Genomic DNA, 24708 nt, shown 5'->3' on the forward strand with positions numbered 1-24708 from the left:
TCCCAGTGCAGACCGCAAAGGCTGATCAGTATCGTCCCAGTGCAGACCGCAAAGGCTGATCAGTATCGTCCCAGTGCAGACCGCAAAGGCTGATCAGTATCGTCCCAGTGCAGACCGCAAAGGCTGATCAGTATCGTCCCAGTGCAGACCGCAAAGGCTGATCAGTATCGTCCCAGTGCAGACCGCAAAGGCTAATCAGTATCGTCCCAGTGCAGACCGCAAAGGCTGATCAGTATCGTCCCAGTGCAGACCGCAAAGGCTGATCAGAGACGACAAGTATTTTTCGTTTAAAGAAAGTCCCTTCTTAGCGATAATCCAGTTAAGGCGGACTTAACAGGATAATCTGGGACAACACTTTTCGCAAATGCATTAAGCCCGGTTTTCCCAGAGCGCGGCTCAAATACCTATTTGGACATAGTTAAACACATAAAGGGCGGGCGTGAGATTGGGCTAAAAGATAAAACCAAAAAACTTTCAAATGTTTCTTGACCACATTTCACACACAGCACAATGGTTTGCTTTAAAGGGACCAGCATTAGTAGCCTCTACTTAATATCCGGATCAAACACTATTTGCATAAACAAAAAACATCATTTATTATATAATGCAATATGGAAACGGTGGTAACTTGAATTTGCAACTTCAGTTGGTAAGTAGAGTTACCGATCTTGGCTTCGATTCGAATGCACTCTCAATATGCTTCATATATGTTTTAGTTTTTATCTTTGTAAAAGCTTATAAAAACGAATAATGTTCTGGATAAACCGCAAAACAGTTTATCGAATTTGTGTTTCTCTTTTGGTTGTTTTGGTTATTGTTATTTTTTGTACTTGCAAAATCTAATGAAAGGTTCGAAAAATATATAATGCTTTGAATAAACCGCATAACAGGTTATCGCATTTGATTTGTGATTGTGTTGTTCTTGTTTCTTTACTTACAAAACGGCGTACTTTTGTTTCCAGCCGCATATATAATTAAGTAAATAAACTTTACATTAATTGTACCTTAATAAAGGCAAACTTGCCGCAAACTTATAGTTTTTTGTGTGTTATAGTCGGCGTAAATGTAATGCATTTCGGGGCGACAAAACTTTTTTCTCCTTAATTAAAAAACAGTACATTTATTTAACCTTTTAACATTGATAGAAAAATGTATACTTTTATAAGATGAACGTAATTTTCTTAAATGTTATTTTGTATCTGTTATTTAATACATTTAAGGAAAATGAAGTGGTAGCAAACCAAATCCAATAAATCAACAGTAAGAGATCTATATGAGTATTTTATAACGTATTTTTTAATTACAGTGCTGGAACCGAATTTTGAATGCCTTTGCAAACAGTTTGGATCCAGATGAGACGCCACAGAACGTGGCGCCTCATCTGGATCCAAACTGTTTGCTATTCTGATAGTATTCTTTTTTTAAAAATCGAAGAAAATGCTAATTTTGGAAATTCAGCAGACGACATTTTAGCAGATGACAAATTACCCAGCATGCAAATGGTTAAGCTGTATTGAAACGCATTCCTAAAGCAGTTACATACTCTGGGGGTCGTTTCATAAACGATCGTACGACGATGTTTACTTACGAGAGAATTTTGAAATCTTAATAAGTAAACGAACTAGCTCGCTATGCTCGCCAAATATATACGGCGCTAGAGATGCCAATGTAAGTATTTAAGTACTGAAAAATTATAAAGCTATGACATGGACTTATAGAAATTATGCATCTTCGAAAAATGCATCGAACCGTAAATGTGTATCACGATGTTTATTGAAACGGTCGCCAGGTTTGGACTAACATCCTCGTTCTACTTTGAAAGGATACAACTATTTCAAATCGTGTAGAACCAAAAAGATTCCTTGGTGTGCGAATAGCAAGATGCCAGGTTGTCTGGCCACATATAATTGTAAAAAAAAGGACAAATCCGATGTAATATTAAAGGGGCCTTTTCACGTTTGGGTAAATTGACAAAATTGAAAAAAAGTGTTTCGGATTCGCACATTTTCGTTTTAGTTATGATATTTGTGAGGAAACGGTTATACTGAACATTTATCATGCTCTAAATAGCCATTATATGCATCTTTTGACGATTTAAAAACCAGAAAATTATAAAGCGTTGCAACGCGAAACGAATTAATAATTTGGAGAGTTCTGTTGTTGTCGTTATATTTTGGGACACTACGAGGATTGCTTGTATGAAGTTTAAAATATATCGGATATTGTATCCGGAAGGATGGTCGAGTGGTCTAAGTCGTAAACTTTTTTACTCCAGGACTCCAGGGGTCAGTGGTTCGAATCCTGCTGAGGGTTACTTTTTTTTTCTTTTTGTAATTTTATTCTTGATTTTTACTGGAGCTTTTTATGTTCAATGTTTACATTTTCAATATTAAGCATTTAATGACAAACTTAAAAACATGCCAAAATCTTTGAAAAGGCCCCTTTAAACAATTGAAAACAAGAACAGCGTTTACATCTTCATCTACATGATACGTCGGCGCAATCACACTTGATAATTACGCGACTGGTGGTGCTAGGTCAAGAGAAAGATATGAAGTGATAGGATAGATAGAAGAGATTTGATAGTTAAAAGTATAGAGAACGATAAAAGTTAAGCCAGCTTCGTTTTCACCTCTTCAATTCAGACCTCTCCGGTTAAGGTAGCCGCGGCAGGCATAGCAATGGGAATCACTAGCGGTTACTTGGAGTTGGGCACCTAACAGTGATTAGAAGGTGAGTGAGCAAAGCCCCTGCTTGAAGGATACCATGTCAGGGGCCTCTGCGACTGTCGCAGGGAGGTGGTTCCAAACGGAAAAAGTGCGTGGGAAGAATGAATTCGTGTGGTAGGATGGGGATGTAGACGGCTGTTGGTACTTTTTGCTATGATCCTTAGGGCGACTTGGGGCTTGTATAAGGTATTGGTTGGCTGGGATATCCACCAGGTCATTGATGATTTTGTATAGCATGGTGAGTTGCGCTTTGGTCCGTCGTGATTCAAGCGTCTCCCACCCCAAGTGCTCGATCATGGAGGATACGCTGCTGGCGTTGTGGTATCTGTTGGTTACATGTCTAGCAGCGTACATACGCCTCTGTGAAGTCGCACTTAGAACACAGTCCAGTTGTTTGAAAGACGTGTCATAAAAAACTATTGAACATTATCGCAAAATTGTTAACAAGTTTATAAGCCGCGAAGAAGATTGCAGATCAACTTTAACTGTCTAAAACATGAAATTCTTCAATAAAGATGCAACACAGACATACTTGTGATATTATATAAAATAACAGGAACATTGGGCCGGCAGTGAGCCCATAATGGTATGCATTTAATTAAATTAAAAAACAACCAAGTTCGTGAAGCCTGCAACATCTTAACTTTGAAGTATTAATGACCGTGTAATTAGAGAATCTCAGCAATAATTTAACTTGCTCGACTTAACGGCAATCTACCCTTACTGAGAAACGCCTTGTTAATTCTGAAAGGTTGGAAAGCAAACATATTGTTTTCCAAATTTCATGTGTGATGTGCAACGAACTTTGTATAACATGTCAAAACGACCGTGATCTGCAGCATCTGCAGGAAACATGGTGCACGTATAATACTGTGCGCTGTGGAAGCATTTTAACTTACCGGTAAGAACTGTGTGTGAAGTACGCAATGTATCAGGTGCACCCGGATTGAGTCCCGTGTGACGATCGCCTCAAGACGTGTTAGTTAAGTAGAATATGGCGGGATGTAAGGTTGTAAGTGCCCGGCGTGAGGCACGTTGTATAGAGCACTTGGTTTACCATCGTATGCAAAATCCGAGTCAAAGAAGGGGTCGATGTTTGATCGAGGGGGGTTCGAACCTTAATTCTTGCTCCATTATGTTCCTATTATGCAACGGATCCACTCTGCAATTCTACTTAAGGTCTACCTAACGTTACTCCATACTTTGTATTTGATTTTTGAACTGCTTATCGACAGCAAAGGTAATAACACTTGTAAGTGACAATTAACGCCTAATTGCATTTTGAATATTGCACTGTTATTTTAGTCTATGTCGGTTTTTGAATTAGAGATGGTGGCATACACAAACTGCACACAACATATAACAGCGTTTAACTGGAGCATCTCACATGAATACACATCTAGCAGAAATATATCTGCAAACTTCAATGTAATACTACATTGAAAAAGGTTAACATGCAGCAAAATTTGTTTGTGAAGTTACACGTTTTGTCAGGTATACGTTTTTCTTGTGACGCGACTACGAAAGGCGACATACTGATTAAATCGGTCGTCATCACGTGCATTGACGGCAGATATTCGTTTACATTTTTACTCGGGGCCAGTCGGTGGTGGGATTTTACATTATAGAAATATACTGGAGTATAGCCAATTTGTATTTCAAGGGAAGTAAATATGTTTCGACCAGGAAGTAAAAATCGTCTTGTTCGTGGTAGACAATCAAAATAGACGTGAAGACAATCAAAACAAAAACGTTCATTTGGAAGAATCTTAAGTATATGTAACATTCAGGTACAATTGTAGTGATAAAGAAAGTAGTTTAACCCCTGTTTATTTAAAATTGAGTACCTGTCAATTTGTCGTGCTGTATTCGGATATTTGGCATATTTCGGATATTCTTACTTATTAGCAACTATGTATGCATATTGACAATAAGCTTCGTATTATTATATGTGTCAATGATTTTTGTTAAGTTTAATGTTATGTTTCCTTACTAATAATTAGATTCCAGGTGACACTCACTGTGATGCACATTGAAAAAGCTGCACTTCCCTATAGTCTTATTTATAAGACGCGCAAAGAATTTAGAGATACTTTTTAAATGGGCAAAATTCTTTGCAATCTTTTGAATTCTTTGCTCCAAATATAACCAATATAAAAAGTAGCTTAATATTTGAGTGTCAACAAGTTGGACTACACTTCCCTACAGTTCAGTAGTTGCATTTTTCTTTATATTTATGGCAATTTGGGATAAGTGAATTAGCATTATGAACAAAGGGGTGTTTGATCTCAAAAATCCACACTTAAGTTAGTTAAATTGCAAAGACAATGATATTTTCCATTTTTATTTATTTTAATTCTTAATGTTAGCAAAAAAATAGTATAAACACTTGCCTAATATCCAGTTATAACACAACCAAAAGCACAGTAGGATAACTGAAAGCCCCCATTTTGAATATGAACTTTATATTCAAAGAGTTAAAACAGTTTCCATACATATCATTATTTTCTTTAGTTTCATCCATAGTAAATATATAAATTCAGCAGCCTTCATATTTTGGTATGTATTTATTATTATATTTCTGATAAAACCTTTTTATCATCTTCATTCAGAAAATTCTATAACATAATGTAGTTGTTTGTTTGTTTTTTTTAACACCTGAAATTTAGTTTTTGTTTTAAAAAATAACATTTTGGTAACAATTTTAGCTTGGCTGTTTTCGGAGAAAACCCGAGGTATTTTCATCTATCCAGCTCGTCGTCCCCCGTCTGGCGTTGTGCTAAAACCTTTACATTGGTTCTAAAATCAAAGTGCTTCCACCTACAACTTTGATACTTCATATGTAGCTGCACCTTGATGCGTTCTACACACCACACCCATTTTTGGGTCACTAGGTCAAAGGTCAGGGCCCTCAATCTGTCAAATCCACGGCCGAAATTCGGCCGCATTCCCCCCCCTTTGAAAAGTATACTTTTTTCCCCTTTTTTGGGGAAAAATTCCCCCTAAAAAAAAAAAAAAAAAAATTATTTTTTTTTTAGATAGGTGTCTCATGATTACTATATCTCAATTCTATTTTAATTTAATCTTGTCAAACATACTAAATTATGAAATAAGCAATGAATATAGTGCAAACATGTACAAATGTTATCATTAGAGAGTAAGTTAAAAATCCCCCAAAAAGGGAAACGCCGCGAAAATTCCCCCTGCTATGGGTAGCGACCCTCTTCCCCTAAAATGGATTGAGGGCCCTGAAGGTCAAGGTCTTTGTGACCTCTAAAAAAAAAAATATTCTGACAAGCTTTAATTTATTCAAAACTGCACCTACAGATGAGCATTGGCACCCGCTATGCGGTGCTCTTGTTTAAAAATTAATTGTAATGACATACAATTGAAGTTAAATGTCACACTTATGCAATGTTTTAGTACCAATTTTGTGCGAAAGGTCTATGTACAATATATTTGTGTATATATATTTGTTACATGCTTAGTAATGTCAGTAAAATAAGTATTAATTGTTGATATTTTATATCACTTTTTAATACATTATCAATCAACATGACAAGTTTGCACCTGCAACAACATAAAAACATAATCTGAAAAATGTAAATTCTGCATACATAATAAATAATATATATAATATTTATATAATATTGCATACATACTTTATGTAGTTAACCCAATTTATATCAAGTGTGCTTGACGTTATGCACTGCACTTTGGGTTCTTTTACCAAAAATGTGAGCTTGCTGGAAATCTGGTTACCGGGAACTCTAACTTGCTTGTTTTTTGCCTTCAGTTAATCATTTTATTATATGTCTGCAGGCATTTCTGCAAGATATTTTTAAAGGGTCCTTTTCATGTTTGGGTAAATTGAAAAAAGTTGTTTCAGATTCGCAAATTGTCGTTTTAGTTATGATATTTATGAGGAAACAGTAATACTGAACATTTACCATGCTCTAAAATAACCATTATATGCATCTTGTGACGATTTAACCCGCACGGGTTGTGCGGTGGTCTAGTGGTAACACACTGGTCTACCATTCCAGAGGTCCCTGGTTCAATTCCTGGCCGGGGCACTGCAAATTTCAGACTAGAGATGTACTGGTATGAAACCCAGATTATTCTCGCGTGTATCGGTGCTATACACTGAGCACGTAAAAGAACAAAGGGATCTATTCCCAAAGAGCTAGGGTATTGCACCCGGATTCCTTGTATCTCATTACTGTCTCTTCTGCTTGCTGTCTCTTCAGCAAAAACCAAAGGACCCCATTGGAAATAAGTGCTTGCACTTTCACGGGTTATCCTTGACCGCAAGGTCAAAAGAAATACATACAAAGAAAAACATACACACACATTTAAAAACCAGAAAATGATAAAACGTTGCAAGTGAAACAAATTAATAATTTGGAGAGTTCTGTTGTTGTCGTTATATTCTGTGAAACAACGAGGATTGCTTATATAAAGTATAAAATACATAAGGCATTGTAGCCGGAAGAATGGCCGAGTGGTCTAAGTGGGTACTACTTGTACTCCAGGACTCCAGGGGTCAGTGGTTCGAGCCCTGCTGAGGGTTACCTTTTTTTTTTCTTTTTTTTTTCTTGAATTTTTACTGGAGCTTTTTATATCTAATGTTTACATTTATCAATATAAAGCATTTTATGACAAACTTCAAAACATGCCACAATCTGTGAAAAGGCCCCTTTAAGGCACAGGGGCATAGACCCAAAGTTGGCAATGACTTGGATTTTTTTATTTAATGTGTCCTGCAGTAATTTCTTCTTTACTCCAGAGCTTAAACAAAACCACACGCAGATAATTGGCAAGGGACTTCCTGATTTGAAAATTTAAGGCCAGAGGTGCCCTGATTTTGAAATTCAAGCGCAGGGGTGCCACTGTGCTTAAAGACCCTGAGGAAAAGCATTCTGTAGACAATAAGTCTTTTCTGTTTGCAATTTTAGCTACGTAATTTGTTATAACAACTCATATGATTTAATATTTCCTTTTGTTTCCATAGTTATCACAACAGTATGTCACTATGAATGGGGAACCATTGAACCAGCACATCCCTCAGCGGACCCCGTCCAAGTTTGTCAGTCAGGCCTTCAGCTTTCTGAACAGCTATGAGACTGATTTAGCGGATATAGACAACAAGCCAAAACTCATAGAGGATTGTGACGAAAATTCTGAATACAGGATAGAAACATATGTAGATCACGAAGAGGACGTTAGGAGAACTACCAGTAATGGATTGGAAAGAAAGTTGGATAATCCTACAGGAAATGGATTGGAAAGAAAGGTGGATGATAATAAATCAGAAGCATTAGAAGATTGGAAAAAGAGTAAAGACGAGATGGCATTTGATGTTAAAGATGGCAGTGTACTGATAAAAGTATCTGGGGTCAGTCTTAAAAGTAAGTCAGTTATTGAGGAAGATGATTTGACAACTGGGACATCCCAAAATAAAATTAAGCCTAAAGAAATGAAAACTGGAACATCAAAACAAAGGAATGCGCCACGTGATGACCTTCCTTATAAGATAAACCCAGTGTATGAAGTGGCTGAAGACGAACATGTTGATAATGAAAGCACTGGTGATGTGGATGGAGTTGAAAAAAATGCTAATGGAGTTGAAAAAAATTCTAATGATAGCTTGAAGCCAAGCATAGGTAAAAACAATGATGCAAGTGTAGAGCTGGAGAAGTACCAAAATGAAAGTGCGATCACAACTTCCTGTGTGGAGGAACCCAAAAATGCAGATGGTGATGATGATGTGCTTGAGAAGGAAGCTTGCATTGTTGTGAAAGCTGAAGCAAACATGAGCATGGCAACAGAATTTGAACAGATTGGTAGAAGTCTGCAATACAAGACAGAAGACTGTGATGCACATTTAAAGGAAGATATAGCAGCTGTAACAGTGGAAGAGGAGGTTGTTGAACTCAGAAAATCTTTATCGCCACATGACCGCATTTCCAGGCAACCAACATGGAAAGTCAATCAACATGTTGTTAGTGAGGCATTTCAATTTTTAGCCATTGAGGAGGGAGATGCAAACACAGATTCGCTGTTTACTGACAGCATTGATTTTAATGGTTTGCAACCATTTGGAGAAAAAACAGACGCATGTCAGTCTAGTGATCCCTCTGCTGTTAGAATTGCTGAAAGGCCCTCAGTGGAAGTGATAGTAGAAGACTTCTGTGAAAATGGCGGTCTAAAAGAAAGCAATGATAATGATGATGGCGGTGATTATAAACAGGAATCAAAAGATAAAGTGGGTAAGCTACAGGAAAGGAGGAGACCTGGAAAAAAGAAGACAAAATCAGTTGATGATGATGATGACGGGTCATCTGATGAAGATAAAGGTATTTATCCTGATAATATTATTGTTTTGTCTGGCTTAAACATTTTTAGCTCACCTGTGCACAACTTGCTCATTGTGAGCTTTTGTGATCGTCTTTTGTCCGTCGTCAATTGTGCGTCGTCAACATTTGCCTTGTTAACACTCTAGAGGCCACATTTATTGTTCAATCTTCATGAAATTTGGTCAGAAGATTGGTCGCAATGAAAATGGTTACGTTTGCTTGAAAAACATGGCTTTCAAGGGGCGGGGCATTTTCCTTATATGGCTATAGTAAAACCTTGTTAACACTCTAGAGGCCACATTTATTGTCCGATCTTCATGAAACTTGGTCAGAAGATTCATCCCAATAATATCTTAGACGAGTTCGAAAATGATGCCGGTTGGTGGAAAAACATGGCCGCCAGGGGGCGGGGCATTTTTCCTTATATGGCTATAGTAAAACCTTGTGAACACTATAGAGGCCACATTTATTTTCCGATCTTCATGAAACTTGGTCAGAAGATTCATCCCAATAATATCTTGGACAAGGTTGAAAATGATACTGGTTGGTTGAAAAACATGGCCGCCAGGGGGCAGGGCAATTTTCCTTATATGGCTATATACATGTATGGCTATAGTAAAATCTTGTTAATAACACTCTAGAGGCCACATTTGTTGTCTGATCTTCACGAAACTTGGTCAAAAGATTCATATCAATAATATCTTGGACGAGTTCAAAAATGATGCCGGTTGATTGAAAAACATGGCCGCCAGGGGGCGGGTTATTTTTCCTTATATGGCTATAGTAAAATCTTGTTAACACTCTAGAGGCCACATTTATTTTCCGATCTTCATGAAACTTGCTCAGAAGATTTGTCCTAATGATATCTTGGATGAGTTCAAAAAAAGTAACCTTTGCTTGAAAAACATGGCTGCCAAGGGCTGGGGCATTTTTCCTTATATGGCTATATATGGCTATAGTAAAATCTTGTCAACACTCTAGAGGTCACATTTATTGTCCAATCTTCATGAAACTTGGTCAGAAGATTCATCCCATTAATATCTTGGACAAGTTCGAAAATGATGCCGGTTGGTTGAAAAACCTGGCTGCCAGGGGGCGGGGCATTTTTCCTTATATGGCTATAGTAAAACCTTGTTAGCACTCTAGAGGTCACATTTATTTTCCGATATTTATGAAACTTGGTCAGAAAATTTGTCCCAATGATATCTTGGATGAGTTCGAAAATTGTTTTGGTTTCTTTAAAAACATGGCCATCAGAGGGCGGGGCATTTTTCCTTAAATGGCTATATATGGCTTTTGTAAAACCTTGTTAACACTCTAGAGGCCACATTTATTGTCCAATCTTCATGAACTTTGGTCAGAAGATTTGTCTTATTGATATCTTGGATGAGTTCGAAAATGATTACGTTTGCTTGAAAAATATGGCTGACAAGGGGCGGGGCATTTTTCCTTATATGGCTATATATGGCTATAGTAAAATCTTGTTTACACTCTAGAGGCCACATTTATAGTTTGATCTTCATGAAACTCAGTTAGAAGATTCATCTCAATAATATCTTGGATGAGTGAGTTCAAAAATGATACCGGTTGGTTGAAAAACATGGCCACCACGGGGGCGGGGCATTTTCCCTTATATGGCTGTAGTAAAACCTTGTTAACACTCTAGAGGTCCCATTTATTTTCCGTTCATTATGAAATTGGGTCAAAAGATTTGTCCCAATGATATCTCAGATGAGTTTGAAAATGGTTTTAGTTGCTTGAAAAACATGGCCACCAGGGGCGGGGCATTTTTCCTTATATGGTTATCGTAAAACCTTGTTAACACTCTAGAGGCCACATTCATTGTCCAATCATCATGAAATTTGGTCAGAAGATTGGTCTCAAGGATATCTTGGATGAGTTCGAAAATGATAATGTTTGCTTGAAAAACGTGGCTTCCAAGGGGCGGGGCATTTTTCCTTATATGGCTATAGTAAAATCTTGTTAACACTCTAGAGGCCACATTTACTTTCCAATCTTCATGAAACTTCGTCAGAAGATTCATCCCAATAATATCTTGGACGAGATCAAAAATGATGCCGGTTGGTTGAAAAACATGGCTGCCAGGGGGCAGGACATTTTTCCTTATATGGCTATAGTAAAACCTTGTTAACACTCTAGATGCCACATTTATTTTCCGATCTTCATGAAACTTGATCAGAAGATTTGTCCCAATAATATCTTGTTATCTCAGGTGAGCCACTTTGGGCCTTTCAGGCCCCCTTGTTAAAACTTGTAACTGATCAGTGTTTTTTTGCGGCAATTTCGGGGCCGATATTCGGCCCCATTCCCCTCAAAAAAGAGTATATATTTTTTCCCCCATTTTGTAGAAAAAATCCTCTCCAAAAGTTAAAAAAAAAAAAAAAAAAATATTTTTTTTTAAATAGCTGTCTTATGATAAATATACAGGGCTCAACATTTATGGTTGTCCTATTGCCCCTGGCAAGTAAAAGTTGGGTCTGGGCAAGTTATTTTATAATCAAGTTGTCCGCCCGGAAAAATGCAAAAAAGAACAAAGAGCATTTAATTTAGACTTTAATTGCTGTAATCATTTTGTTAAATGTTAAAAAATAAAAAAGGTTTTGTGGTGTATCATTTTGGTTTATCAAACAATATGAGGTTTACAGTTGATGTGATATTTCATGTTTGGGCAAGTTGCTTTACGTTCAGTGCAAGTAGATTTTGGAAGTACTGGCCCAGTAGGGCAAGTTGTTTTTCGGTTAATGTTGAGCCCTGATATATCTCAAATTTATTTCATAAACAACTAATAAATCATATAACTATAATTAATATGATTTTGAATTATTATAATGAGTTATATTAAGTTAGTTTTTCCCAAATCAGTTAATTAAACATATATTGCATTTTTTTCCCAAAATGGCCAGGGAAAGGCCTGATGTATCTAGGTATATTGTGTCAATATTCGTTGATAAAAACATTCCAATTTGGTCCATTTTATTGATAAAAAATGCTCACATTTTCCATTTTATCAATTTAAAAAATCCCAATTAGACTCAAAATGGCAAGGAAAACTAAGACTGTGCATGAAGGCTGAACTGTCTGAAACTAATGTTGAAAACATCATTGGTATATATTTAAGAAATAGGACAAAGACATTCAGCTGTGAATATTACATTCATGCATACATGTGTATTCATATAATAAATATCATTACATATAAAAGAGTAAATTTTTAATTTTCCCCTTTTCCTAAAAAACGATGCGTTTTTCCCCTTTGGACGGGCCCCGCCACCATTCCCCTATAGGAGAAAAAAAACACTGCTGATGATACAAAATGTATTAGAATTTTTTGTGCTGGTTTTCTTTATAATTCTTGTAAATCCTTATTTCTGTGAATGTTTCATTGTGTTTTGTAATGCCTGGATTTTGTTGTTGGTTACATTGATTTTCTATGTCTTATACAGTAAAACCTTGTTGTTTTAATCTAAACCTTGCACTTTTTGATACATTTTTATGCCCCCCTTCGAAGAAGAGGGGGTATATTGCTTTCCTCATGTCGGTATGTAGGATCATGAAACTTCATAGGTACATTGATCTTGACTGGCAGATGACCCCTATTGATTTTGAGGTCACTAGGTCAAAGGTCAAGGTCACGGTGAGCAGAAATAGTAAAATGGTTTTTGAATGATAACTCAAGAACGCATACACCTAGGATCATGAAACTTCATGGGTAGATTGATCATGACTTGCAGATGACCCCTATTGATTTTGAGGTCACTAGGTCAAAGGTCAAGGTCACAGTGACCCAAAATAGTAAAATGGTTTCTGGATGATAACTCAAGAACGCATACGCCTAGGATCATGAAACTTCATGGGTAGATTGATCATGACTCGCAGATGACCCCTATTGATTTTGAGGTCACTAGGTCAAAGGTCAAGGTCACGGTGACCCGAAATAGTAAAATGATTTTCTGATGATAACTCAAGAACGCATACGCCTAGGATCATGAAACTTCATAGGTAGATTGATCATGACTTGCAGATTACCCCTATTGATTTTGAGGTCACAAGGTCAAAGGTCAAGGTCACGGTGACCCGAAATAGTAAAATGCTTTTCGGATGATAACTCAAGAACGCTTTTGCCTAGGATCATGACACTTCATAGGTACATTGATTGTGACCCGCAGATGACCCCTATTGATTTTCAGGTCACTAGGTCAAATGTCAAGGTCACAGTGACAAAAATCGTATTCACACAATGGCTGCCACTACAACGGACAGCCCATATGGGGGGCATGCATGTTTAACAAACAGCCCTTGTTTATTTTTTTATACAATTTTAAAAACATTTGAGGGTTTCTCTTGGAATGCAAGGATTATTACATTTCCATAAACATTGTCACTGATAAGTCTGTGCTAGTGAGTCTGCACTGGCTAATCACGGACTTCTTTTTCGGCCTAAACTGGACTTTTGCGAAAGAGACACTTCCTTAAACAAACAAAAAAAAGCTAAAAGTGTCATCCCTGATTTGCCGGTGTGGAAGGCATTGGCTAATCTAGGACAACACGTCAAGCACATGCATTAAGCCTGGTTTTACCAGACGCTGCTTATTTACATTATTTTTTTAATCTCCCAGGAGTATACAGGGAGAGTTTCCGTAACTCCAAATGGCTCTATGTTGGTGAGGTGGAACACAATGGCATGTTGACAGATGAAGGGCCAGACACAGGTATGAATTTTTTAGTGTTTTTTTTGGACGATTTTCATATTTTGTTGAGAGAAATTTCAAAACAAAATCCTCAATTAAATGACTGGGAATGTTTTTTCTTTGGAATTATTTTTTTTAAGTTAAATTGTACCACCTTTGAGCAGTCAACAGTGGAAATGTTTGTATTATAAGACATTGACCCTCACCATGATGAGAGTGTGTGTTTTTTATGAATTGTTTATTGTGAAGCAGGGCTTATTCTGCCATTCGCCAAATTAGCCAATGGCTACAAATTGACCCATTTGGCTAAATAAAATTCTATTTGGCTACAACTTTTAATTCATAAAAAACCTAATAATGGCCAAAAATAGAAGAATTTTGCCAAAGCAAGGCGAATTTGGCTACATAAATTTTTGAGCCAGGGGAAGCCCTGGTGAAAGTGGTATTAACACCATAATCAAGGCTCTCACTGGAAAATATTTTACTTTTTCCGCTTTAATTGCTTTTTAATAAAATGTATCACAATTTTTAATGATAATGAGCCATTTTGTACCTGATTAAGAGGTCAAACTTTTACATTGTTGGACTACGGTTAGTACTGATATGACATTGGAGGCCATACTTTGTACTTGTCGACTGTGCTTTTAAATATTATAAAACAAACTGTGTTGACATGAAGTTAAAAACGCTTGGATTGTAAGGAAGTAGTGAAAATGTTTTTTCCACTACCTTTCGCCAATTAAAGTATTGAATGGCCTTTTTTTATTATTATTTAATTTGGTGACAATGCTATAGCCATGGAAAGCCCTGATTATTATTGTCCCCTACCAGTGAAACCGGAGGGGACTTATGGTTTGCGCTCCGTCTGTCTGTCAGTCTGTCTGTCAGTCCGTCACACTTTTCTGGATCCTGGGATAGCTTTAAAAGTTCTTCATGTTTTTTAATGAAACTTGAAACATGGATAGATGGCAATATGAAGATTATGCACGTCATTTTATTTTGTTCCTACGTCAAGAATTCTGGTTGCTATGGCAACAAATATATTTAAAAAATACTGACACTGGTGGAGTTTCACCGGTAGGGGACCATATTGCTTGGCAATCTCTTGTTGTAATATAATTTAGGAAGCCAAGGCATAATGGGTATGGTGATGGCCTATGAACTGGGAGGTCATGAATAGGATCTCCACTGTGAGAGTGTTCATAAGGTCTCTCCTAAAGATACCAAGTACTGGTTCTACTCAGAAAACAGAACTCAAGAGCATTTCAATAAGCATTAGGCTTTTTATGCAATCAGGCTGAAATAAACATTTGTAACTACTTTATTATAGATGCTGTATTCCCAGAAGACAGTTTTGATGCTGCACTGAGTCCACTCACCCCCACACATAAGCGCAACATTTCCACATCAACGACAGCTTCGGAAATGGCGTTTCGTAATCATTACAGCTCCATCAACAAACGAATTGTGAAGAGAGCCGACAGCCAAGAGGAGTACAAACGCTACACAACTACAGCTTATGGTATAAAGCATTTGATGAGGGGTGTTGGAAAAAGGGGCTTTATGCATGCAGTCTGAAGTTTGATTTTGCTAATTTACATAGTGCATTTGAATACCTGGATAGCATTATTTGAAAGTAAATCTGATTAAGTCAGAAAAAAAAGCTATTCTATGTGTATATTTTTAACCCAGTCTTATAATCAGGTGGATTCAATATAATACCAATTTGACGCAAAAGTTGGGACCTCATCTTACAAGCGATTGGCCTTATAATAAGGGAAATACAATGACATGTACTGTACTGTTAAAATTGTGTTTATTTATAGGTTATATAATTATCATATCATAAATTTGCTATACAGACAACATTTGCTAATACTATTTAAAATGGACAAATTCATTAAGGCAATACAGGATATCGATACCCCTGTATACAAATTGGAATAATCCTTTAACACTTGGACACACATTTTGGTGCATTTGTATTTCCTTAGAAAATGAAATTAAATTTAAGAATTCATACTAGATTCAAGTTTTAAAGCCTTCATTTTCAACCCTAAGATTATATACCAATCATCTGCAAACAGCAGAAAACCGAGTTAATACTCGCAGGCTGTTCTTTTTTATGCTGGTTGCATAAGGCCGTTTTCACTTTGCTTTTGAGTGGAAAAGGTTTAACAGCGTGTTGATATTTTGTTGCAGACAATGTGAGTTAATCGCAGGTTGTTCTGGTTTGATGCTGGTTGCATATAGCCATTTTCACTTTGCTTTCTAGAGGAAAAGAGTTAACAGAGCAGGTTGTTTTTGTTGTTGCAGACAATGTGAAGGTGCTAAAAATAGAGCGGGACTCACAGACTGAGTTTGGTATCCATGTGTTGGACTGCAAACCTGCCATCATATCTGGAGTGGACAAAGGTCAGTAAGGGTCAAACTTAGTGGACTAAGGTCAGTAATGGTTAATCTAAGTAATTTGACAAAGGTCAGTAAGGGTCAACCTTGAGTAAATATAAGCTGGGTAACTGGTCTTAACACATATGGGTAAAGTGTCATTCCAAATTAGCCTGTGCAGTTCCCACAAGCAAATCATGGATGACACATTGCTCTTTTATTGATTTCACATGGATTGAATTGTAATAAACAGAGTTTTAATCACAGTAGGGTTCAAAACATACACATGAAACATTACTGTAACCAGTAACAATATCTTTGCTTGGAGAGTGTGACAAGTATTTTAAACAAAAATTTCAATGTGATATTTTGTGTAGAGGACTTGCATGTGCAGATTTAGGATTGTATCATGGAAAAACTTAGCTTTCATTGAAAAAAACTTGCATTTTTGTTTGAATGGTCTGTTAAAACATCTCTTTCAGGAAGCCCTGCAGAGAAAGTTGGTCTGAAGGAAGGGCAGGTCCTCATTGCTATAAATGGAGTGAATGTCTTGGAGCTGAACCATCAGGCCATAGTGGACCTTGTGCACAGAGGTCAGTGGCTACTTGCAGGCCTTGTTATGGCCCACTTTATTTGGGGCTGTCCGGTTACTGCAGTTGTTGGTTCATTAGCTTCTAATTTAGGCTGGACTGGGTTCATTCCGCTGAAGCATGTGAGTTTGGTTGGTGGTCACCATACATGACAGGTAGGGTTTCCTTGGGTTTATTTGGCTTCCTTCAACAATGCAAGGCCACACCAAACTTGAAAATCTTTCAGTAACAACTAAATAGCTTGAAATTGAAGCTTTCATACAAACATTTGTCTCAACTTGTGTGAGTCTAGTAGTAAGTTGATTAGGTAGGAGTGATGAGACACACCCCAGGTCGCCACATAATGCAGCCTCGGGCATGGAAGGACCTGATAAGTACACAAACCTCTTTATTTGAGTCCCCCTCACCCACCACCCCAAAAAAATCCAGTTTATTATATCCCTGTTAACTTGCAACCCAGTGTGGCTTCAGTGCATTTGCCCCTTATAAGCAGGATCAATTCACATGGGCAAACCCAGATATCATTGCAGTGTGTGATTTTTAGGTTAAATTTCCCACTCTCAAAAAGTATACATTTTTTCCAAATGACTTCCTAAAATTCCCATTTTAGGGCACTTTAAAAAGAAATAAAATTGAAAATAAATTTTGAACTTTATGTCATTCACTTCTCAGCTTTAAACGTTGAACCTCAGCCAATATAATATTGCAAACACTTCATTCTCAATTTGTATGGTCATTTTGTATTTGTTTGCAAAAAACAACAATTAGGTATCCGAATTTTTGTCAAAACAACATGATTGTTTTTCCTATCAAAAAGTTCCCGGCCAAAGTGCCAAAGTGATGAGATAATACTGTTTTGTTTATGAGTATTAAACAAAAAGTGGACTGTAAATACCATTAAATGTTATCAGATTCTAGGACCTTGACTGTCGAGGTGGGTAATGCAGATCTCACAAACATCATCGATCTCCAAGAACCGGTTAAAAGCGGTTCCCTTCACAAACAGACAACGTCCCTCTTCAAATCATGGAAAAAGCGTTACTTCATCCTGCGTAAAGACAGCTGCCTGTACTACTACAAAAATGACCAGGTAAGGGAGTCTTGGTACCTCGCCTGGTAATACTTACAAACTTAACCCTTTACCACTAAGATACTTATTTTCTCGCATTTTTAGTTCCTTAGAAAGTTAAATTTTATTAAGACCTTTCTTACTAGATTCTAGTTTGAAAGGCTTCATTTCCCAACCCTTAATTACTGATGAGCATCAAACAGCATAAAAACTGAACAGACTGCAAGTTACTCGCAGACTGTTCTGGTTTTATGCTGTTTGCACGCAGCCATTTTCACTTTGCTTCTGAGTGGGAAAGGGTTAAGCCAATATTTTTACTCAACTTTGTGTTTTTTATACATTTTCAGCATACTGCTTAACTTTGTGCTAAGACATGTCTTTTTGAGTTTTGAGTTTGACCACGCGCTAAAATATCCATTATATGGATCTTTTGATGATTGAATAATTTAAGAGTTTGGTTGTTAGCGTTTTATATTGTGATTCGACAAGAATTGCCTATATATAAGCTATGAAATCCGCCTCATAGCATATTAGTACAGATGGCCGAGTGGTTTCAGCTTTATACTTTTACTCCAAGGGTCAGTCTTCAAGCCCAATTGTGGATTACATTTTATGCCTCCAGTAGGGTGGCATATAGCAGTTGAACTGTCAGTCCGTCTGTCAGTCTGTGCGTCCATCCGAACACTTTTAACATTGGCCATAACTTTTGCAATATTAAAAATAGCAACTTGATATTTGGCATGCATGTGTATCTCATGGAGCTGCACATTTTGAGTGGTGAAAGGTCAAGGTTATCCTTCATGGTCAAAGGTCAAAAAACAAATCTAAGGGAAGTAATAAGCTTAAAGGGAGATAATATCTATTTATCATTTGGCAGGTACAGATCATTTTCACAAGGGTAGTGATATTTTTTAAAGGATATAATCAAAAAGAAAAACAAAATTATTCAAATCGGCGCAGTAGGGGGCATTGGGTTTCTGACAAACACATCTCTTGTTTTTCTTAATTTAACACTTGTTTAGATTTATTTAGATCCAATGTGTTCAATTATCAATGTATAGCATTTAATGACAAACTTCAAAACATGCTAAAGTCTGTGAAAATGTCCATTTAATACCACTATTTTGAAGGCAAATATTTCAGATAGGAAAATGTGAAAAGCGATGTTTATTATGTACGTATTCATTGTATAATAGTCTATGTGTATGCTGTTATAATACACCATAAATTGCTGTGCATATATCAATTCATAGACACTAGAAATAACAAAGATCGATAAATCTTGCAGTAGTTTGGTTGTCATTTCACATATTCAACAAATAATACAGATATCAAATAAATAATAATGTATACTGAGCACTTTTTTTACAAGAAACATGAAATGCCCGGCAGAATTGTGTATCTATGTAATTCTGATTATAATGTGTCAATCAACATTTACTAGAAAAGCCATACAACTAAGTATCCATCAACCTTGATATGCATAATCGTTAACTTAAAAGTTACATTATATTTGGTAAATTATTCAACATTGATAAATGTAAATATTTGGTCAATTATTAAAAATTGATGAATGTAAATCATATCAACTTTGGGATAAGATAAGGTTTGATAGATGACTGGATCACTTCCCAGTACATTGCTATTTCTACTAATTGAATACCATTTTTGGTCTATATGCTAGTTTTCTTGTCTTAAAACATTTTTTGTCCAAAAACCTAGTGCCCGTTTAACATGGTTTAGTGTAAAAGGTTAAATAAGGTAATTGTTTAAAGTTGTTTTTTTCATCTGTCTTAGGAGACAGACCCCCTTGGTGCGATTCCACTGAATGGATATGTGGTTACTAGGTATGGGGACCTGAATAAGTTTGGCTTCAAGGCTGATAAGTTCAACAGCAGGACCATGCGTTTCTCGGCGGACAGTAGGGCTGACATGACAAGGTAAACAGCAATCATAAGCTACTTTTATTGTCAAAGCTATTCTTGTTATTCAAGCTGTTGTTTTTGTATGAGCTATTCTTATTGTCCAAGCTATTCTAATTACCCCAGCTATTCTTATTGTCAAAGCTGTTCTTTTTGTCCTAGTTATTATTATTGTTCGAGATATTCTTATTCTCCAAGCTATTCTTATTATTTATGCTAGTCTTATTGCCTTAGCTAAGCATATTCTGATTGTCCAAGCTATTCTTATTGTCTAAGCTATTTTTATTTTCCAAGCGTTTCTTATTTTCCAAGCTATTCTTATTATTTATGCTAGTCTTATTGTTCAAGCTTATCAAATTGTCTGAGCTATTCTAAGTTACCAAGCTATTCTTATTGCCCAAGCGTTTCTTATTGTGTAAGCTTTTATTATTTTTTAAGCTTTTTTTTATGTAAGCTAGTCTTATTGTTCAAGCTTTTCTTAATGCCCCTGCTTTTCTTATTGCCCAAGATATTCTTATTGTCGAAGCTGTTCTTATTGTCCAGGGTATACTTATTGCTCAAGCTATTCTTATTGTCCAAGCTATTCTTATTATTCATGCTATTCTTATCGTCTAAGCTATTTGTTTTTTCCAAGCTATTCTAATTACCCCAGCTATTCTTATTGTCAAAGCTGTTCTTTTTGTCCTAGTTATTATTATTGTTCGAGATATTCTTATTCTCCAAGCTATTCTTATTATTTATGCTAGTCTTATTGCCTTAGCTAAGCATATTCTGATTGTCCAAGCTATTCTTATTGTCTAAGCTATTTTTATTTTCCAAGCGTTTCTTATTTTCCAAGCTATTCTTATTATTTATGCTAGTCTTATTGTTCAAGCTTATCAAATTGTCTGAGCTATTCTAAGTTACCAAGCTATTCTTATTGCCCAAGCGTTTCTTATTGTGTAAGCTTTTCTTATTTTCCAAGCTATTTTTTTATGTAAGCTAGTCTTATTGTCCAAGCTTTTCTTAATGCCCCTGCTTTTCTTATTGCCCAAGATATTCTTATTGTCGAAGCTGTTCTTATTGTCCAGGGTATACTTATTGCTCAAGCTATTCTTATTGTCCAAGCTATTCTTATTATTCATGCTATTCTTATTGTCTAAGCTATTTGTTTTTTCCAAGCTATTCTTTTTGTTCCCTACCGCTGAAACCAGAGGGGACTTATGGTTTGTGCTCCGTCTGTCAGTCTGTCACACTTTTCTGGATCCTGCGATAACTTTAGAAGTTCTTCATATTTTTTCATGAAACTTGAAACATTGATAGATTGAAATATGTAGATTATGCACATCTCATTTTGTTCCTATTTTCAAGAATTCTGGTTGCTATGGCAACAAATAAAAAAATTATAAAAAAATACAATGGTGGAGTTTCACCAGGTAGGGGACCATATTGCTTGGCAATCTCTTGTTTTCCATTGTATTGCTATTTTCAAAACCTTTCTGATTGTCCATTCTTATTGTTCAAGCTATTCCTATTGTCTAAGCTTATCTGCTATTCTTATTGTCTAAGCTGTTCTTATTGTCCAAACGGGATGTTCGGCCTGTGATCAAAATAATTGCCACATGTGGCAGCTATAATTGTTTCATTCGTTATTTTTGACATGAGTAATTAACTAAATTCATGAAGCTTTTTTGTAACAAACTTTACTCTGTTCAATTGGGGTGCTCAAAACTTAAATATTCCCATTTAGCCGTATTTCTATTTTTAGCTGGGTTGAAGCAATGAACAATGCGGCTAAACAGGATGTGAATCAGGTAAGGCTTGCAGAAATTATTGGAGAGATTTATTGAGTCCAGTGTTATATTATATAAGTTTCTGGTTTATATGACTGTTGTAGCAGAAAAATAGAGGTTTACTTATACCCCACGTAGTGAAGTGTTGGGGGTATACTTGACAAAGAGAATTAGGTCCGTCTGTCAATCTGTGTGGGCAAACAAGATACTTGGGTGTTTCAATTAGTCACATAAGCATTTGTACGAAAAAAATGTCTGAGTTGCCTAACGTGTCTTATATCTTAAACTAAGCAACTCGGTTTAATTAACTAACAAGCTTGTGAAAAGAAGTTACATTTGTGCCCAATTATAATGAAATTTGCTCAAATATATGTTCTAATTAAATCTTCACCAAAGTATATAATAGCTCTTGAAACATCACAACAGCTGATCCAATCAGTTCAGTTTGGTTTTGTGTCTAAGATGGGCATTTGGTTTTGTTGTTTAACCCCTTTCTTCCATAAGGAGCAAAGTGAAAATGGCTTTTCATTTCCAACCCTTAGTTACTGATGAGCAGCAAACAGCATAAAACCTGAACAGACTGCAAGTTACTCGCAGGCTGTTCTGGTTTTATGCTGTTTGCACAAAGCAATTTTTACTTTGCTTCTAAGTGGGAAAGGGTTAAGTCAGAATATTGACTTAAGTATGTTTCTGATACTATGCCCAGGAAATCCGTAATTTGGGTGTGCCAGAAATAGTTGCTAGTTTACCAGACCTTGATTGGCAATGATGGTTTTTTAACGTTTACAGAGATTGAAATACTCAAATTGAACAACATGTTGGAAAAAAAAAGGAAATTCAAGTGCGTAATATGTTGTCCTAGATAAGCCTGTGCAGTCAGTCTGCACAGGCCAATCAGGAACGACACTTCCCCTTAAACTGGATTTTTGCTAAGTAAACACTTCTATAAATGAAAAATACAATAAAAGTGGAAAGTGTCGTTCCTGATTATTTAGTGCGGATGCCCATGCATTAAGCCCCATTTTGCCAGAGCTAGGCTTTATTATAATCACCATTGAACCTTCTAGGACCCATGGTTAGATGTCACTGCACAGAATGTTGGTCTACCTGCCCTGTCAATAAAGAACGCGGATTGCTGTGGAAATCTGCAAAAGATGACTCGTACAACACGTCGATGGAGAAAGCGATATTGTGTACTTAAAGACGCCTGCATTTACTACTACAAAGATTGTAAATCTAGACAGGCTGATGGTAAATACAAATCTTCTGAATAAGTTAAGTTTACTTAAATCTAATTATTTTATCTTGATTGCAGTTTAAACCTATTTATTTTATCTTAACCCTTAAAGCGCTGGAGCTGAATTTTAAAGGCCTTTGCAAACAGTTTGGATCCAGATGAGACGCCACAGAACGTGGCGTCTCATCTGGATCCAAACTGTTTGCTATTCTGATAGTATTCTTTGAAAAAGATCAAAGAAAATGCTAATTTTATAAATTCAGCAGACGACATTTTAGCAGAAGACAAATTACCCAGCATGCAAAGGGTTCATTGCATTAAAAGCCTAATTCTTATTGAAAAACTCTCAAGTCCATTTCCTGGGTATGGTGTCTCAAGTCCATTTCCTGGGTATGGTGTCTTTTAGGGTGATCTTAAGATCCATCCTACAGAGGGGATCAGACCTGTGACCTCCCAGTTGCTAAGCAGACACCATACGCACTACACCAGGCCAACCTTCAGTTTAAATTCAGCAATATTTTTCCTTCTTTATAAAACCTTTATAACATGGTAACAGGTATGTGAAACCTGATCAGACGGTGAATTACTCGCAGGCTGTTCTGGTTTTATGCCGTTTGCATGTAGCCATTTTCACTTCTGAGTGAGAAAGGGTTAAAGCCCCAAAGACTAATCATGGTAGAAACTTTCTGCTCTTATGGAATATTTCACCTAAAGGAAGTCTCTTCTTATGGAAAATTGAATTGAGGCGTAAAATGTTGTCCCTGATTAGCCTGTGCAAACTGCACTTTACGAAGAACCTGAATTAAGTCCCCTTTTCCTAGATCAAGGCTCAATAGTACTTTTTGTCATTACCAAGGTGTTGCCCATCTCCATGGTTACAAGGTGGACGGTGGCGACGCTGGGGGCAAGAAGTACAGCTTCAGTTTGATACCTCCGGAGCCACAGATGCGCAGGTTTAACTTCTGCACCGATAATGACACAGACAAATTGAGGTAAACTGCTTGTTGATTCTGCTGTTATCATTGTTTAACCTTATGGATCTTTTACTAAAACCTGTAAAAGTTGTTAAATCTAACAAAGATCCTTTGACTAAAACTTATTATGGTTGTTAAATCTAAGAGATCTTTGACTAAAACCTGTTTTGCTCATTAAATCTAAAGGATCTTGCAATAAAACCTGTTACTGTTGTTAAAAATAAGAAATCTTTGACTTGGTCGGTCTGTCTGTCTGTCTGTCGGTCTTTTAAGTGTCTGTTCTCTAATTCAAGTTGTTTTCATCCAATCTTCACCAAACTTGGTCAGATGATGTATCTAGATGATGTCTAGGTCAAGTTCGAATATGGGTCATGCCGGGTAAAAACTAGGTCACGGGGTCACTTAGTGCGTTTTAAACATTGAGCATGGTGTCAGTTCTCTTATTCAAGTAGTTTTCATCCAAGCTTCACCAAACTTGGTCAGAAGTTGTATCTAGATGATATATAGGCCAAGCTCGAACATGGGTCATGGCAAGTCAAAAACTAGGTCACGGGGTAACTTAGTGCGTTTTAAACATTGAGCATGGTGTCTGCTCTCTAATTCAAGTAGTTTTCATCCGATCTTCACCAAACTTGGTCAGAAGTTGTATCTAAATGATGTCTCGGTCAAGTTCGAATATGGGCCATGCCGGGTAAAAAAATTGGTCACGAGGTCACTAAGTGCGTTTTAAACATTGAGCATGGTGTCCGCTGTTTTTTGTAAAGACAACATGCAAAATATTCTGTGTCCATGCCGCATGTGGGGATATTCGTCACGTCTGTGACAAAGCTATTGTTTCAACTGGCCATTCTACACTACCTCTGATTCTAGAAGGTCAGTTGTCAGTTACTTGCCTAAGTATGTGTACTTAGTGCTGGTAAACCAGGTTTCCCAGGAAATGTCTGAGTTGGTTGGCTGAT

The 24708-nt window shown here is 36.7% G+C and overlaps 1 protein-coding gene across 3 annotated transcripts in view; it reads left to right on the top strand.

Annotated features, from left to right (window-relative positions):
- The first annotated feature begins 2520 nt into the window (after positions 1–2520).
- LOC127872880 (uncharacterized) overlaps positions 2521–24708 on the top strand; it is a 28422-nt gene continuing 6234 nt past the window's right edge. The window contains exons 1-11 of one of the 3 annotated variants that reach the window (XM_052416343.1): positions 2521–2733; positions 7744–9088; positions 13726–13818; positions 15128–15319; positions 16114–16212; positions 16668–16778; positions 17687–17865; positions 19642–19784; positions 21514–21559; positions 22606–22789; positions 23632–23767. In XM_052416343.1, coding sequence (XP_052272303.1) covers positions 7765–9088; positions 13726–13818; positions 15128–15319; positions 16114–16212; positions 16668–16778; positions 17687–17865; positions 19642–19784; positions 21514–21559; positions 22606–22789; positions 23632–23767 — 2507 coding nt within the window. In that variant the 5' untranslated portion in view covers positions 2521–2733; positions 7744–7764. Of the gene's footprint in view, positions 2734–4363; positions 4520–4547; positions 4645–7743; positions 9089–13725; positions 13819–15127; positions 15320–16113; positions 16213–16667; positions 16779–17686; positions 17866–19641; positions 19785–21513; positions 21560–22605; positions 22790–23631; positions 23768–24708 lie in introns of those variants that run through there. The other 2 variants (XM_052416341.1, XM_052416344.1) reach the window with 2 other exon arrangements.

This window comes from Dreissena polymorpha, chromosome 3 (assembly GCF_020536995.1).
Source record: "Dreissena polymorpha isolate Duluth1 chromosome 3, UMN_Dpol_1.0, whole genome shotgun sequence".
Lineage (NCBI taxonomy): Eukaryota > Metazoa > Mollusca > Bivalvia > Myida > Dreissenidae > Dreissena > Dreissena polymorpha.